Below are 18,916 nucleotides of genomic sequence, written 5' to 3' on the forward strand. Positions count from 1 at the left end.
GTACTGTCCCATTTTAAAGATGAGAAAACCTAGACTCAGAGAGTTTAGCAAATTGCACAAAGTCTCCCAGGTCATAACCGGTCGAGTAGGAATCAAGCCTGGATCTGTCAAATTCCTAAGATCATATTCTCTCCACTATACCTACCTGTTCTTACATTCCCTTAGGCTCCGACCTTTATTTATCGAGCACTTTCTATGTGGCAGATGCTATACCACATGCTTTATTTTCAACCTGGAGGTTAGAGTTTTTCCAGTTTTACAATGAGGAAGAAGCTCAGAGAGGTCAGTGAATCTACCAGCGCGATATGATCACTAGGTGGAACCTAGGTCGCCACCTCCAGGGCACGTGCTTTTCACGTGACCCTTCAGCCTCACCGAGATAAGCTCTTTCCTGTTCATCTCACCAGACGGAACTGAACCTAAAGCAACCAAAGAAGGGAGTGACTTATCTCTGAACATTTCCACAACCACCTAATCAGGTGGGTGAGACATTTTCCTGTAATTTTGATACCCCAGCACAGTATAAATCTGGAGTGGAGAATGCTTGGAAAGTGTAACACACAAAAAATAAGTTCATGCAGCTTTCTGCATAAGAGAATGACAGGGTACTAACACTGTCTTGTAAGGAAACATACAGTCACTCTTGAGGGTTCTGGTTTCCAAGCGCTGCCACATATTTGACCTAAACTATTTCCCATCCCAGTCTTACACCCAGTCCCAAATCTCAGGCTCTGCTGTAGAATTGTCCTCATAGGAAGTTAGAGCTGTTTGAGGGAAAACGGAAGACTCCTATAAGCTGATGACAGCCCATCGCCAAGCTTTCCACTCAGAGCCTCCCTCTGAACATAAGGGACACACTAGTAAGTCTTAAGAGATGTTTTGTAAAGTGGAATCGGTTCCCGAACTGAGAAGTGAATGACTGCACTCCTCTAATAATAAATAATAAATTATTTGTGATTTGTGCATGTGTACCTTCTAAAACATTCTCCTTTCTAGAAGGTTTCTACCATTTGAGGGTATTTAAATTACAGGAAAATTTCTGACCAGAGTGGGTGGTGTGGGGTATCTTCCCTAGAAATGTTCAAGGATCTCGCTGCTCATGGAAGAAAGTCCACACTGCTTTGCCTTGTGCTCATGACTCTCCACAGTTTGGCATATTTATCCAAAGCCCCCCCTGCACTAGCATTGTATCCTCTGGCCAGTGCTCCCTCTGCTCTGATCACCCTCATCCCCTCACCCTCCTCTACTCTGACTGCTTGATGCTGTTCCCTCTGCCTGGAATCCCCTCGCCTTTCTCTCTCCCTTCCCTGTCATAAGCCTCCACTGCAACTGCCTGTCCAAATCCTAGTGGTCTTACACGGTTCTGCTTATCCAACAAACCTTCTAGAAGCCCTTGGATTATCTTTCCACCCCTACCCAGGCAGTTACTACCTCTATTATAACCCACCGTCATTTTCCTGCCTGAGAACAGTGATGGTCAGGGGGGAGAACCAGGCTTTACTCAACTTGGCCCCCTAGAGCTAGCTCATAGTAGATTCTCCAGGAATGCTTCTCAAATTGGATACTTGTTGCTGTTTTCTCTAGCATATAAAGCTCATAACCAGACCCTTTCAAAAATAAAAATAACTAGTTTCAGAATTCTTTTTCTTCTAAAGCCTAGTTAGTCATCCTTCACTTTGGAGTAGTTGCATTATTTGCAAATTTGTGCCTGGCAAGACGTTCTAATTTTTTAAGACTGGTGTTTAAACTGACCATTGTCAGTCCTCCTCCTTTTCAGAATTTGTCCTATTCCTTCTAATCATCTGCCTTTGGTAAATCATCTATGATTTTTTGAAATTAGAAGCTTATGACTCTTTAAAGACTTTGCCCAGCTTTTAAATGCCAAGGATTTTGTATTCTTTAAGGATTATTCTAATCAAATTCTTCCTTAATTTAGCCAGATATCTGTTTTAATCCTCCCAGGCCAGGAGTTTATTTATTGTGACTACATTCTTTTAAAGATAGAAGTTTAAATGGTATTAAAGGAACGACCGAGGATGAGACGGCTGGATGGCATCACGGACTCGATGGACGTGAGTCTGAGTGAACTCCGGGAGATGGTAATGGACAGGGAGGCCTGGCGTGCTGCAATTCATGGGAGTCGCAAAGAGTCGGACACAACTGAGTGACTGAACTGAACTGAACTGATAAAGGAAGCTGAGCACCGAAGAATTGATGCTTTTGAACTGTGGTGTTGGAGAAGACTCTTGAGAGTCCCTTGGACTACAAGGAGATCCAACCAGTCCATCCTAAAGGAGATCATTCCTGGGTGTTCATTGGAAGGACTGATGTTGAAGCTGTAACTCCAGTACTTTGGCCACATTATGCAAAAAGCTGACTCATTTGAAAAGACCCTAATGCTGGGAAAGATTGAGGGCAGGAGGAGAAAGGGGTGACAGAGAATGAGATGGTTGGATGGCATCGCTGACTCAATGGACATGAGTTTGGGTGGACTCCGGGAGTTGGTGTTGTACAGGGAGGCCTGGCGTGCTGCAGCTCATGGGGTCGCAAAGAGTCAGACACAACTGAGCGACTGAACTGAACTGAAATGCTATTTATGATTTTTCTCTGCATCTCTTAAAAACATGCTTCCTTTATTATGTCTTGTGTCGTTGACCTCTCCTCACTTTTATGGTCTCTGCCAGGCAGAGTTCCTAGACATGCATCAACTACCTGCTGTGTGTCTAGCCCAGTGTTCACATGTGGAAAATATAGAATTATGACGGGAACACTTCATTGTTAGCAATTCAGCGAAGACTATATCATGGGGACATGTCACTTAGTGACAGAGTAGGCAAGAGAGGCTTCCTGGAAGAAGGCCACAAAAGCAAGAGCAGCTTGTAGGGACTGAACCAGAAGCCAGACCTGAGAAAGTGCTAGGATCCAAATGGAACGCATCCTCAGGGGACACAGAAACCAGAGGACATCACAGGAAGCGCACAGTGTCATGCCTACCATTCATTTCCAGGAAGCAAGGGTCCTCATGTGTAGCCTGGGACCTGCAGCATGGGATGTGCTCACTCAGTGTGTGTTAGATGAGGGAATGGACGAAGCAGGAAAAGCGGGCAGAGAAACACTGGGGTAAGGAAGGTTTCCCACGTGGGGAACCCCCTCGGTTCTGGCCTCAGCCATTGGCATTCTCCTTTTCTCCTGGGGAGGACAGCCCTGATGAGGCCTTGTTTGGAGTACAAGTTGAAAGCATGCAGAGTTCTAGGACAGAGACATTTCTAACAAACTGAGTCGTGATGAGAGGAAACCCAGATAAACCTATCGAAGGAAGGAGGTTCCTCCAGGAAGGGAGAGCAGTTTGGCCGTGAGCTTCCAAGGGCAGCATCAGCTTCCCTTCATCTTTGCGTCCCCTGTTGCTCTCCGTGTGTGTGAAGGTGAGGGCAGTGGTGAGAAAGAAAGTGGGATCGGTAAAATAGGACAGGTTATAGCTTTTCTGAATTAAATGTATACAATACAAAAAGAATCAAATAAAAATGGAAAACTGATGACTTCCCTGGTGATCCAAAGGTTACCTCCATGCTCCCAAGGCAGGGGTACCCAGTTTGATCCCTGGGCAGGGAACTAGATCCCGCATGCCCCAACTAAGAGTTCACATGCTGCAACTAAGACCTGGCACAAGGAAATAATTTAAAAAAAAAAAAGAAAAAGAAAATTGTTACATCTGCACAACATCAAAGCTTTATTGACTTCTTCCCTCTTTACGGAGTATCCCCCAGACTCTGGTTCTGATTCAGCCCTTAACCTTCTGGATCCAACTCAAAATCCATCTCTTCTGCAAAGCTTCCACCTCAAGTAGTGTCCCCTCCCTCGGCATGGATGCCATGTCCGCACCTCTGCTATCACCCCACGTGAGCTGTGGGAACTTCTCCCCTTCCCCTGTGACTGCCGGTGCTCAGGGCCCAGACACCTTCATTCTTCCCAGCACTCCGCCTTCCACTCAGCAAATCTGGGAGCAAAGGAGAGACTCAGTGGACCAGCTGACTGTGCCAGCCTGACAGTGTTCTCATGAGAGAATGTCCCCCTTCTCCAGTGCCTCTGTAAGCTGCATTCCAGGTTTTCTGCACCATTTTCTTCTATGTTATTTTATTTTTCTTTATAACTTTGGTGCCTTATTTTTCCCTGAAGACCATTCAACTTTCTAAACCCTCTTAGTTTTATAAATGCTCCCATTTAAAAAAATAATATTTCTTTGCACATATGTACAGGGATCATAGAAAACATACCCATGTACTTTAAAGACTAATAAAACACCACCGACTTCAGAAATGGAACAGTGCCAGTATCTTAGAAGCCCTAAGCGTGTCCCCCTCAGGAGTAACCACTCCCCTGAATTTTGTGTTTACATGATACTTCTATCACGTAGCATATACCCATAAACAATATATCATTATTTTTTCCTGTTTTTGAAATTTATGCAAATGGAACCATATTGATTGTCTTGTGCTGCTCTGAATATCAATGTCTGTGTGCTTTATTTGAGTATATAAAAAGTACCAAAACAAACACCATGTACCCACCTTGGCCAAATCTTAATATTTTGCTGGTAATTGCTTCTGCTTTTGTTTTCACTTTGTTTTTAAAGAAAGAGCACATTACTAATTTGGTTACATCCCCCTGAGTACCCCTCCATGATGCATTCCTATCCCTCTCTCCTTTCCCATTACCCCCAGAGGGAACTTCTTTCCTTAATCTGGTGTTTATCATTCCCGGGCACGTTTTTATACTTCTTCTACATAGGCATTCATAAGCAGTGTGTATGCATGTTTTTGGACTTTGTAAGTATATACTGGACACTGCTCATCTTTAACCTGCTTTTTCCTGAACATTATGTTCTTGAGGTTCGTCTGTGTTGGTGCATGTAGCCCTAGCTCGTTCGTTTGAACTGCTGTAAGGCATTCCATTGAGGAATGTACCACAGTCTGCTGTTGATGGACACTCTAAGATGTTTCCAATTTTTGTTATCACAAACAATGCTACAGCAAACCTTCTCCTACCTTTTTATGTATTTGTGGCAGTGTTTTAGGAGTGGGAATGCCGAGTTATGAAGTCTATACATCTTCACTTTTACTGTACAGGAGGTTATAGAAATTTATATTCTCATTGTCAGTGGTGAGAAATTCCAGTGTTCCACATCTTTGACAATACTTGGGGATTGTTGGTGTTCTTAATTTTTGCCAGTCTAGTACATATGAAATGGAATCTCCTTGAGGTTTATAATTTTGCATTTCCCTTAAATACTCCTTTAGTTCAACAAGCATTTATTGAGTGTCTCTCCTATGTTATGTCATGCCCTGTGCCAAGTGCTAAGCATATAAAATAACTAATTCATGACCCCTACCCCTAGGAGCACTCAACTTTTGTAGTAATTCCCAGCTTGGGAGGCATATCAGAGGCACTTCGGGCGCATTTTCAGGAACCAGAGGTCTGAGATGGGGCCCAAGGGTTAATTCCTTCGTGATGCAGATGTTGACTTCTAGTTGAGACCCTCTGAGCTCATGACAGGAGAAACTTAGCTGATATGGTTCAGCCTGGGTTCATTTATGTGGCCAGGTAGGAGAACCTGGCTCTTCCTGGGCACACACTATGGCATCCCTTTCACAGTGAGATTCTTCCTGGAGTTTTGTGTGAATGGCTCATTGGGGGTCGGAATTATTAGTTTGTCTCTGTAAAGTACCTCAAAAGCGAATGCTAAACAAAATGTAAGCAGGAACCAAATTTCCTATAACTTCACCTACCTGGGAAGTTAGCTGTAAACCTGGAAGGAAACGAACAACAGCAGGCGGAAGAGGAGGAAGAGATAGTATCTGAACTCCAAACAGTACCTGAACTGGAGCTCACACAGCATTGCTTGCCGTCATACAGCCCCTGCTCCACACCAGGTCCCGGCCTACAGATAGAGAATCAACCATGCTGACTCTCCAGGAGCTGAGACGCAGGCTGGGTAAAGCAGACAAAAGGCAGAGAGAAGAGGCAAGAGAGCGAGACCATACTGAGGCTGGGCTGGCCATGGTGAGAAGTGGCAAAGGAAAAGGAGCCAGAAATAAATGAAGTTTGTGGTCGGGGGGCGAACGGCACACACAAGCCAGTAGCACTGGGGACCTCAGCACCACCTCAAAGGCATGTCAGCTCTTTAACTGAACGGTTTTGGGGGTCTGGCTCGTGGTAGGAGGCATTTGTGAAAGAGCAAGTAAAGTCTTCTCTTTTTAAAAACTTTTTGTTTTATATGGGAGTATAGTTGATTAATAATGTTGTGTTAGTCTCAGGGGGACAGCAAAGTGATTCAGTTATATCAATACGTACACATACATCTATTCTTTCTCAAATTCTTTTCCCATGTTGGTTGTTACATAATATTCAGCAGAGTTCCCTGTCTATACAGTAGATTTTTGTTGGTTATCCATTTTAAATATAGCAGTGTGTACAGGTCAATCTCTAATTCCCTAACTACCCCTTCCCCCCCTTGTAATCATAAATTCATTTTCTAAGTTTGTGAATCTGTTTCTGTTTTGTAAATAAATTCATTTGTATCATTTCTTTTTAGAAGTGAAGTCTTATTAACACTTGAGACACTCATGTATAATGATCTTTTCATGTGTTGTTTGTCATCAAGAAAAGGCTAAATTCTTTTCAGTATGTTATTTTACAAAGATGTAAAGGTCTGTACAAAGTTTAGAAAGAGATCCATCAAAATAGTTAAACACTGTGAAAATTTATGCTGTAGTTAGAAATTTCACAAAAATAGAAGTGTATAAAACTAGACTGAAAGAAAAATACAAAGTAAGGAAAAGGACGAGTCAGAGGAAAGAATGAATGTTTATTTACTACCTGTTCTGTTTTTGTGCAGTTGTTTCAACAATGCTATAAGAATTACTACCCTCATTTTTCAGGTGAGAAAAATCAAGAATCAAATAGATGAAATATTCTGCCTATGGTCTCACCACTAATAAATGAATAGGGCTCAGAATTGAAACGCATTTTTATCAGACTCCAAAGGCTGTGTATACTTTTTCCATCATATTGTGCTGTCACCTCCCATGCTAGGATTTTTAGCATTTACAGCAAAATCCAAGAAAGTTCAGGCTTTAGTTTGTTAATATTACTACACCCCAAAGGTCATCTGTTTACATGATCAAATCACACAAAAAAGTGAAAAATTGAAACCAACGAATTAAAATGTGGTTAATATTTGGTCTCTTTGGTCACTTACATGTAAGGCCATGATGATAAAAAAGAGACTCCATTTGCTTTTTAATGCCTTGAGTGGGGACACTTCTGAATTGGAAAACTTGTCTTTTCTGTTTCTTATAGGTGAGTATTTTGGATATGTGGTAGTTAGCTTTCTAATGGTTTGGATCCCTGTGTCTCAGAGGTTTAGTGTGTAGTTAGTAAGATCAGGGGTGGTCAGTCAGTAAGTGGCAACTTCCCTAATTGGTTCTGTGCTCACTGCGGGGAAAGCCTGGGAATGAGACATGTACAAACTGCTCTTAAGAAGAATTGACCTGAGATGGAATCATCGTCTAAAGGGGAGTTTACAGCCAGTCAACATGGGGTTAAATCTAGCTCCTATTGAGGCTTCGAGGAACTGGAGGAGGACTGGAAATCGAAAGGTAACCATAGCCACCACAAAGTGAATCCATGAAGCATCTTCCCTATAGCCCAAGCACACAAGAATACAGAGCTGGGAAGGTTTGGAGGAATGAAATAATGGCTGACTTGTGAATAATGATGAAAATATTTGATGATGCGACTCTCAGGGAAGCAATTATGGTTAACCCCTCGTTTGTCTGGCATTTTCAAGGGTTGAACTGTCCCACATAACTGAATTTTCCAGACAGCTAAAACTTTCCTATTTATGCGCCTTGAATGTTTTTAACCATGCTTGATGGAAATATTTCTGAAATAGATTATACAATTATCCTGCCTTCTTGAACAGAAGCTGCAAGGAATAACATTTCCTTTAGTTTCCTTGCACTGCAGGTCCAAGAAGACCTGATTTAAAAAGTTGAAATAGTTAGGTCTTGTAATCGTCTGACAAAACAAGGAATCCAGAGCTGGGCAGTGCCAGAGAGATATGAATTCGACAGCTCAGTGTCGTCAGGCTGACTTTCCGCTCATGGTCACGAGATGAGTGCCAGCTCCAAGCCTCAAGATCTCACATGATAAGATCTAGGCAAAAATGAAATGGGGGCTTCTCCATATGTGTCTTAAATTAGAACAAGATTTCTCAGAGACCCCTGGCCGACTTCCACTCGGGTCCCATTAGCAGAATTGAATCACATTTCTTTGCCTTGGTTTTATAGAAGGTTGAGGGAGTGAATGCTCTCCGACTATGGGAGGAGGTGTCTGAACATATAAAAGAAGATGGAGAATGGCTGTTGGTTAGGCAACCAAGAGTGTTGGCCCTGTTACCAAGATTGGGAGTGAACATCACTATGTATGGTAATAGCTTGAGGGAAAGATCAAGCTCTTTGTTCCTACACTGAATCGCGTTCCCCACCCCCACAACTGGGATGCTTTGTGATTTCCTAAGTCTGCTTTTATTTATTATTCTCTCTCAGTGCTTTGTGCCAGACTGCTAGTTATCACTATTTTCTGTTAATGTCCCTTGTTCTAATCTTGCCATAATTAGATTTTTTTCTTTTTCCTGGAAAAACCATATGATCAAACTTGTTAGAACAAAGCCTGAAATGTTGAGTATCTGGCAGCTGTCCTGTGGATCGGATACACAATGTGGCATTTTTCTTTTGGCTGTTCAGTGTCATTTTTCCATTGTTGAGGTCTGAGGCTGGGAAGTGAAGTTTCTCGAGAGTCTTATGAACTTAGATAAAACTAATGAAGTCTTCTGGTGCAAGGATGAGGACATAGGAGCAGTTAAGCATATTTACTAGAGAAGATAAAACCATCAGAACTTCAGCATGGTTTGGAGAGAGGCGGCAAAGTTTCTCAGTGCATCTGGCGCCTCTCAAAGCTGCACGGTGGGCAGTTCTCTGGGACTGTGACCAGTAGAACCTGTCACTGCTGTGACCGTCCAGCATGAGGCAAGCTGGTGCAGAACTTAATTATTCCTGCCTTCTGCCAGGGCGTCAGAGCCCTGTGAGCAACTCCTGTGAAGTGCCCAGGTTGGGCAGAATTAGCAGTGTTTGAGTGTGACTCGTTTCAACAAGTTCTTGAAGAAAATAATGCTTAGAAAATGGCTGTTGAAAATTATACTGAACAAGAAGGGGACCATTTCTTCTGTGGCTCAAGAGCTGGGCAAAATTCAGTCTCTGAATCCAGAAAGAAGAAAATAGGAAGCACTTGTGAAAACAACGCTGACAATGAGTAACTGAATCCAATGGAATGATGCTACTCTGGGAATCAAACCTGAGCTAGTAGAGGAGTTGGATTATAAGAAAGCAGATGTTCAGTTGCTCAGATTTAACATGGCTGAGACGACTAGCCCAAACTGCCCAGAAGCTTAGGAGTTTCTTAAAGCGAGTTAGCTGTTTGAAGGCTCAGCAGTCATTATTTTAATGTTTCAGAAAAATCATGACGTAGCCTGTAGGCAAAATGTAAAGTGTCAGAAGCATTTGGGGATAAGGAAAACAAATTTTGTTTTGTTTTTTTAATTCTAACTAACTTGTACCATTCAAATCATTCTTATAAGAAAAATGCAAAGTATTTCTCATAGGTATTTTAGTTATTAACTCCTTCTTAGAACATTTTTAAAGAAGTCATCCTTCTACTGACTACAGACTGATTCAGGCAGGATACGCCCTCATTAAACTGAGCAAGATATTTATATTTTTTTAATTTATTTTCTCATGTGAATTAATATGTGGATTACCAACTTTTATCTTTGAAGGACTCTGATCAGTCCTACCCCTTCTAATGATGTAGTCACTGTGTTAAGTTTTAGTACTGACTCCAGCTACACTTTTTAGGAAAAATCTCCATGGCAAAATAATCATGTAATCAAATACTTTTGGGGAAAATCTTGGTACATATCAGCTAACAGGTTTTTTAAAATCAGAGTAACTCACTCATTTAGGTAAATAAAATTATGTTTATATTTTGAATTGTTCCTGGTCTTAATTGGGCATATAGTGGGTCAGAGTGGATGTTTCAGGACTAGATGGGAAAATCATTTTTTAGCCTATCAAAATACCAGTGGCTCATTTTCTACAAAACAAAATAACAGGAACAAAAAAAAATGCATTTCAGCCCTAGAAAGCTAATAGCTTAAGAGTCATGAAGCTTTTGATACTATCTATATTGCTTGGATACTGAATGATGACTGTACTTACTTTGAATTGGTAAATTATTGCCATTGAATTTTATTATTGAAAATTACTGCTGTTTTAAAGGGAAACTTGCATGTTAAATACTTTGCACCAATGCTATAGCTATTGCTTTGGAGATTAATCTGAATCTCATTTTATGTATGAAACATATAAAATATAAACATGGTTGAAGTCAAATTAAAGTACATGTGAATAGGCAGTTTTTTCTAAAATTAATCAGAGGAAATGAAGTGAGTAATCAGAAGAGAGATAAAGTTTTGGAAAACAATATTTATTCCAAATGACTGAAGATATTTCATATCAAACTCTATAAGATGAAAGGATTCAAAAGGGTTTTTTGAACCTAAGTGCTTATCACGTGAATTAGTGTGTTTTTCATGTTTTGTATTATTCCTATATGTTACCAGATTTTTGCTTTGGCACAGACATGTATTGAAACTGCATTGAGGCACTTGGAAAATGTGACTAAAGAGTGGACATTAAAAATCCTGCTACTTTTCTTTGGTTGGGGGGTGATTCATCTGTAGAAACCCCCTACAGCACTGAGTCAGAGTCAGATATACTCAGAGGCCTAAGAGGCCTTACCAGCTGGACAGTTTTTTGTTTTTTAAGTTTGCTGCAAACCTAACTTCCTTCAAAAAATCATTTTGGATACTTGGTGGGCCTGTTCCAAGTCAAAGGTCACCCTAACTGATTTGGTGATACATGTATAGCTATCTAGTATATCTTTTTCTTTCCTATATTTGCCTCATGGAACCAAAAGGATGAACCCTGTACATCCTCCACAGTAGAGACTTTAGCTTACTAAGTTGTAATTTTGACATAGTGGGCAGTAAACCCAAGAGCAAAAGGCAACGTGAGCCAGTGGAAGGAGCTTAGGATTTAAATTATAGGACTAGATTTGAGTCCTGCCTCTGTGTAGCTGTGGTATGAACAAGTTAATAAACCTTTTGGAGCCTCAAGTATGTCATTTATTAAATGCAGCTGGTGAAAATAATGTCTGCTTCAAGGAATTATAGGTATCAAATTAGATAAAGTATATAAAAGTACTCTGTAAAGCTAGGAAAGTCTATACACATTTTTCTTATTATTCTTTTTTTAAATGGATGTGCCTATTCTGTGTCCTCAAAGTGAGTAACATTTACAGAAATACATATTATATGCCTTGAGGAATTTGACATTGAAACAGTCTGTGTTTTTAGTGATAGTTTGCCTGAACTGAAAATAGGAAGTCATTTTATTTTTAAAAATGGAATTAAAGGATCCCCAAATGAACATAAAGCACATAATATTTTGTAAATAGCAAATATTAAAATCAGTATATACTAAAACAGTAGACATATGTAGTCCCTGTGACATTCCATTAAGCAGCTGATACTGATTGAGGAGATATATATGGTAACATATACAGAAGAACGGAAAACTGCTCAGTATCAAAGTTCACTGCTAGATTGAAAGTGAAGTGATATACTTTGTTTTTTCCGGTGGCCCAGTTGCCATCTCCTGTAGAAAAGAAAGATCATCATTTGCCCTCTTGATCACCTTTCCAAATCCATTCTTTAAGAACAGTCTTCTTCAAATTCTGGATGAGAAAGACACTGCCCAGCCTTTGATGAGTTTATGATATAATAGATACTTAAAAGAGATATACAATTAACTTCTCTGTGAATACTGGACAGGTAATAAGTGCCACAGCAGTTCAGGGAGCTGGGGTTGCCCAGTCTCTGCGACCATTTCCTAGTACTGTTCCAGCACTTACCTACACATCATGCCTCATATTGGTTAAATTTTTATTTATGGGTGATTTGCCTTTCTACCTAGGTTATAAACTCCTTGAAGGCAGGGAAGACACCTTGTCTTGGATTGGCCAAAAAGTTTGGAAAACCCAAATGAACTTTTTGGCCAACTCAATATTTCTTGGGTTCTCTCTCCATACCTGTTACCTAAGCGTCAACCAGTGTTTATGGTTTAAGTAGAGTCTTGTACCCACCATTCATATTTAGCCAAAAAATGTGTATTAAGATGCATTTAAGCCCTAACTATCTTTTCCTTTCTTCTGTCTTTACAGTTGACCTGCCCCTGTTTTTCCCTCGAGATCAGCCAACTCTCACATTCCAATCTGTCTATCACTTTACCAACAGTGGACAGCTTTATTCCCAGGCCCAGAAGAACTACCCATACAGCCCACGATGGGATGGAAATGAAATGGCCAAAAGAGCAAAGTAAGTGAATCATTGTTTTTGTTGTTGTGTTATTTGGCTGTGTTGGGTCTTAGTTGCGCACGAGGGATCTTCGTTGCATCTTGTAGGATCTTTCCTTGCAGTGTATGGACTCTCTAGCTGAGGCACACAGGCTCAGTAGTTACAAAGGTGCTTGGGCTTAGTTGCTCCATAGCATGTGGGATCTTAGTTCCCCAACCAGGAATTGAACCTTCTTCCCCTGCATTGCAATGCGGATTCTTAACCCCTGGGCCATCAGGGAAGTCCGCTGAATCAATTGTTATTTCTTGCAAATAAGTAACATATGTTTATCTAGACCAGGGGTTGGCAAGCTACTGCCCTGTGCCTGTTTTTATAAATAAAATTTTATTGAAACATAGCCATACCCATTTTTAAACTTATCTTCTGTGGCTGCTTTCATGCAACAACTGCAGGATGAATAGCTGAAACAGACCACATATGGCCTGGAAAGCCAAAAGTAATTGCTGTTTGGCCCTTTGTAGAAAAAGTTAGCCAACTCCTCTTCTAGCCTCATCAGGTAGATTGTCTTTAAAAAAAAAACAAAAAATGGGTTACAGGATATCTCTGAAATCGACCTTTCTATTTAGATTAGATTCTATTTACTAGATGGGAATTGGAGTTATGTATAAACGGTGTCTATGATGAAAATATTGACAGCTGCTTTCTCATTTTTTAAAATGGGAAATTTCAGCAGATAGTAAACAAGTAGAATTTTGGTCTTGTTAGTCAACATGTGGATGTAGTACCTAGTTTTTCATATGGAACTGTAAAGCCTTTGAAGGAACAGAGTGAGTTATATTCCTCATTGCATCTTTGCAGCCATTGCCCAGAGTAGGGCCTGCATCATCTTCGAATAAATGGCTATACAAATAACTTCAGTTCAGTTCAGTTCAGTTCAGTCACTCAGTCGTGTCCGACTCTTTGCGACCCCATGAATTGCAGCACGCCAGGCCTCCCTGTCCATCACCAACTCCCAGAGTTCACTCAGACTCACGTCCATCAAGTCAGTGATGCCATCCAGCCATCTCATCCTCTGTCATCCCTGTCTCCTCCTGCCCCCAACCCCTCCCAGCATCAGAGTCTTTTCCAGTGAGTCAAATAACTTAGAACTATTAATATCCTTAGGGAAATAAGTTGGGAATTTGAGGTTGAAGTTTAGCTGGAGTTTGGAATTTAGAGATATAACTATTGCACTTGAACCTCTCTATAGAAAGTGTTCCCCAGTCATATGGAATAGGTAAATATAAATGCAGAATGTTTTTTATAGGTAAGACTTTAGTATCTGGAGCACCAGTCGTCTTCATGAACCATGGCCTTCCTAGACTGAAGCAAAAGTGAGTGGGTCAGTGTCATAGTTTCCAAAAATAAATTATAGAGTGGCAGGTGGTTATTACTTTATCATACAGCTGTATGCTCACACCTATGATTCCAGCTAAAGGATGTTCAGATCCAAAGAATTACAGAGATGAAGAATATCGATTCAGCATCCTCTTCATTGCTCATCCAGTATTCATTGAGCATCTCCCATGTTCCAGGCAGTGTGCCCAAGGCTGGGGATACGGTGATAAACAAATCAGAAATTTTCCATGTCATCATGGAATTTATAGCCCAGCAGGAGAGATCAAAGCGTTTATGATATCAAACCAACTTGTGATGGTTTTTTAAAGTGTGTACTAGTAAAACCTGGCCTTCCAGACCTAGAACGCTCTTGATTGGTAAGGCTTCTTGCTCGTTTCTTCCCCGCTGTGGGTTCTCTTTCATTCCCCAGGTACCCCCTGGCATCTCCATACTTTCTGTAGTACAAGGCTTTCACTCACAGCAGAGTTGGGACTCTTTTAAATAATGACAGGACAACTTTCTCTAGAAACCCAGATTGCCTCAGATTCATATGTGGAATCCAGAGCTGCTGTTGTCTGAACCTTCAGTGTGCCCTTCCTCCCTGTGTTTTCCCTTTTTGTCCACAATGCCCAAGTCTGAAATTCTATTTAAGGGAAAAAACAAACACACGCAAAGGTAACTAATGACGATGAGTAAGACTTACTTATCATGAAATAAACTTGGAAAGGGGGATTATGAAATAAGTTTTATGTTTGAGGAATTGCAGTTTAATTTTCTGGGCTTTCCCTGGGTCTACATAGAATCTGCCATTAAAAGATGGGCTGTTATTTGTGGTATGTGCTGTGGAGTCTAAACTAGACGTGTTTTTGTGGTTTCCATGGCAAAGTATCTCCTTGTGTGTGTGTATGCTTATGTGCATGTGTGTGCCCATAGACACACATGCTTTTTCAGTAAACTTTTTAGCATGTATGAATTTAGTCTTTAAGGAGTTGCAGACCAAAGCCTATGATTTCAGTGTAGGCCTGTCGTAAGTGAGGCCTGTTTATCTTAACAGATTGGTTCAGAATTGCAAGAGACATTTGCTTTACATTACCACCAGCCTAAAGAAAACATCTGAAGTAGTGTTTTTAAAAAATCTGCCTTCTACTGTAGTGAAGATGGATCCATTTTAAGTGTAATAAAAGAGAAAGTCAGCTCTTGCTAGAAAGAAGTAGTTTAAAAACTCCCTTCTTAAACTGATCCGAGTAACTTCCCTGAGCTGTGTCAGAAGTCCAGGTAGTGGATAAGCACAACCAGAGAACTTCCCTGCAGTACAGACTAGAGATTGGGGGAGAAGGTGAAGAGACAGGACAGAAAGAGACAGAGGCCAACTGCAGCGTTCCTTGCACTCCCTGCTTCTTTGTCCTGTGAAAATGCTGTATGCACACAGTGCGCACAAGGCTGTAATTCACTTGGAGAGCTCTGCCCAGGCCATAAACACTCTCATGGTTTATGAACAGCACTAGAGCCCGTGGAGTGGAGTCAGCTGTCTATTCCCTCCCATAGAGCAGAATTCTAAACATGTGAACTCAGAAAGGCCACTTTCTGGCACTGACCAGAGCTTCTCCTGTGACTTGTACTTCTTGCTCATGGCTGTCCAGCAAGTTCTGTCCTCACAAGTGAATCCCGTCTGCTGGGTGAGCACAGGTTTTGGGGTCATGTGCACCCCAGTTCCCATCACAAGTTCTAATCTGTAAGCTCTGTCACCTTGGGCAGGGCTATTAATCTTCCCAAACTTCATCCTGAAAAACAAGACTGTACTCCTCCCTATGATAGGCTTGAGGCGAAGGGTCAGTCAGGGGGTGGACATGGAGAGGACCCTTGGTTGGATTTAACTTCCTCTTTGACTTACAGTACCTTTGCCTGCTTCTTTCCTCCTGCTCTCTTTCTGCTCCTGCAAATCTCCTCTTCCTTCCACAGTCTTCCTTATGGTTTTCCATCCATGTTAACTTACAGGCAGTTCTTTCACCTCTCTCCAGTTTGGGTTGACCTATTGGTCATAGACTGCTTTGAAATCTCATTTGTATTGTTCTTTGCTTTTTCACATCTTTGTATACATCTCATTTCCTTCATCAACCTGTGAGTCCTTTGAAGGCAAGGGTTTTCTTTTAAAGATATCTTTATCATTTAAACGTATTTATTGTAGCATAATTTAGGTACACTTATAATTTACATACAGTGAAGTAGACAGATTCAAGTGTAACTTTTGATGGAGTTTTGACAGTTACCTTCTACCCCTTTCCAGTTAGTCTCCTCACCCCCAAAACAATGCTTTTTTCTATCATCATGTCTTAGTTTTTCCTCTTCTAGATGGTTCTTATAAATGGAATAATACAGATTGTACTCTTTCATGTCTTTTGTGTTCAACATAATTAATTTTAAACTTATCTGTTGTGGCATTGCTTCTTTTTCCTGCTGAGTAATATTTTATTATCTGAATATACTATAATGTACTAATCCATTCATCTGCATATGTGTGTTTAGGTTGTTCCCAGTTTGGGGATTTTTATGAATACAGCTGCTATGAACTTTCTTACATGAGTTTTTAATAGACATGCTTTCAATTCTGTGGGTAGATAATTGGAAGTGGGAATGTGTGTATGATGAATTTTATAAGAAACTAACCACCTTTTTCATAATCGTTGTTCCAGTTTGTACTCCCACCATTAATATGTCAGGTTCCAGTTGTTGCATATCCTCTCCAACACTTGGTATTGTCAGTCTTTTTAATTTTAGCTATTCTACAGGGAGTGAAGGGATATCACATTGAGCTTTTAATTTTGATATTCTAATGATTACTGATAAGCATATTTTCATGTGCTTATTGGTATAAGTGTTTGTTCAAATTTTGTGTATTTTTAATCAGGTTGTTGGTCTGTTTATTATTAAGTTTTAAGAGTTCTTTATATATTTGTCAGAAATATGTATTACAAATTATTTTCTCCCAATCTGTGGCTTGCTTTTTCATTTTCTTAACAGTATCTTTTGATGAGCAGAAAATTTTTAATGAAATCTATTTTATCAGTGTTTTATTTTTATGTTAATATTTTTGTATCCTCATAATTATTTGCCTTCCTCAAATGCCTGAAGAGATTCTCCTCTGTCTTTCTCTAAAGCTTTGGTTTTGGTTTGACATTTAGGTCTATAATCCATCTCAAATTCATTTTGGGGTATGGTATGAGGTAGAAGCTGAAGTTAATTTTTTTGTTTATATATCTCCAGCTATTTAAGCAACATTTGTTGAAATTACCTTCATGCCTTTATCAAAATAAATAGACCATATATAAGTGGGTCTGTTTCTGGATATTCTTTTCTATCTAGTTTTCTGTTTATATACCAATAGTTCTTAAAGTCAGGAAATATAAATTCTCCAACTTTATTCTTTCTAAATATTGTCTTGGCTATTTTAAGTCCTTTGTATTCCTGTATAAATTTTAGAGTCAGTTTGCTAATTCCAACCCCAACTTTCAAAAAAGACCTGCTGAGATTTTGATTGAGATGGCATTGAATCTGTAGCTCAATGAAGAACTGACTGACATTTTAACAATACTGAGTTTTCCAATCAACAACATGATTTTTGTTTAGATCTTCTATATTTTATCTCAGATATGTCTTAAGATTTCATGTGGAACTCTTGTATATTTTTAGCATTTTTGCTTTTATTGTGAATGATAGTTTTTCAGATTTCATTTTCCAGTTGTTGCAGGTATATAGGAATACAAATGACTTTTCTCTATTAACTTTTCTAAATTTATAATCCTACCAAGTTCTAGTAGCTTTTTTGTAGATTTCTTAAGATTTTTTACATAAACAGTCATATCATCTGTTAACAGCTTTACTTCTTTCTTTCCAGTGTTTATAATCTTTCTGGTTTTTTTGTTTCTTTTTTTTTTTTTTTAACCTTCTGTACTGACTGGGACCTCCAGTTCATTGTTGTACACAAGCGCTATGAGCAGACATTTGGCTTTATATATCCCCTTAAGGTTAATGTTAGCATTAGGTTTTACTTAGATGTCTTTAGCAGATTAAAGAAATTCCCCTATATTCCTGCTTTGCTGAGAGATTTTTATCATGGCTGAGTATTAAACTCTGTAGCATGCTTTTTCTGTATCTATTGACATGATCCTGTGTTTTTTCTTTTTTCTGTTAAAATGGAGAATTACATTCATTAGTTTTTGATTGTTAGACCAACCTTGCATTCCAGCAATAGATAAACCCTTCTGAGTCATGATACTTTATCCTTTTTTATATTATTTGATTCAATTTGCTAAAATTGCATTGAGAATTTTATATCTATGTTCATGAGTCATAGTGGTCAGAAGTTACTTTTCTTGTATTGTCCTTATTAGACTGTTATAGTAGCACTAAACTGGCTTCATAAAATGAATTGACAAGTTTCCCTGCCTCCTCTGTTTTCTGAAAGAGTTTGTGTAGGTTTTGCGTTATTTTTTTCCTCAATGTTTGGTAGAGTCTATTTGTGGAAAAAAATTAAATGTCTGTACTACATATAGAGATATTCAGATGTTGACAGTTTCTCCTGTTAGTTTTAGCAAGTTGTGGGTTATTTTTAAAAGAAATTTATCCATCGTATTTAAGTTGTTGAATTGATTGGCATGAAATTGTTTATGGTATTGTCTTACTTTCCTTTTAATATCTGTAGGATATAGTGATATAGCTTATTTTATTCCTTAGAGTGAAAATTTGTATCTTTACCCTCTTATCCCCTTTTCTTTAAAAAAAAAATCTAGTTAGGGGTTTATCAGTTTTTCTAATCTTTTCAAAGAAGCAGCCTTTTACTTTGTTGATTTGTTTCCTGTGGTTTGTTTTCCATTTTGTTCATTTATGCTTTTATCTTTATTATTTCCTTTGACTTATTTTCAATTTAATTTCTTCTTTCTCAGTTTTCATTTCTCAAAATGGAAGTTTAGATCATTGATTTTAATCCTTTCTTCTTTTTTAATATAAGCC

At 39.4% G+C, this 18,916-nt stretch overlaps 1 protein-coding gene across 6 annotated transcripts in view; it reads left to right on the plus strand.

Moving 5' to 3' along the window:
• BABAM2 (BRISC and BRCA1 A complex member 2) overlaps window positions 1-18,916 on the plus strand; it is a 416,111-nt gene that overhangs the window by 367,302 nt on the left and 29,893 nt on the right. For all 6 annotated transcript variants that reach the window (XM_060411985.1, XM_042245926.2, XM_042245927.1 and 3 more), the window contains one exon: window positions 12,400-12,553. In XM_060411985.1, the coding sequence (XP_060267968.1) occupies window positions 12,400-12,553 (154 nt within the window). The remainder of the gene's footprint in view (window positions 1-12,399; window positions 12,554-18,916) is intronic.

The sequence above is a fragment of the Ovis aries genome, chromosome 3 (genome assembly GCF_016772045.2).
Source record: "Ovis aries strain OAR_USU_Benz2616 breed Rambouillet chromosome 3, ARS-UI_Ramb_v3.0, whole genome shotgun sequence".
Taxonomy (NCBI): Eukaryota; Metazoa; Chordata; class Mammalia; order Artiodactyla; family Bovidae; genus Ovis; species Ovis aries.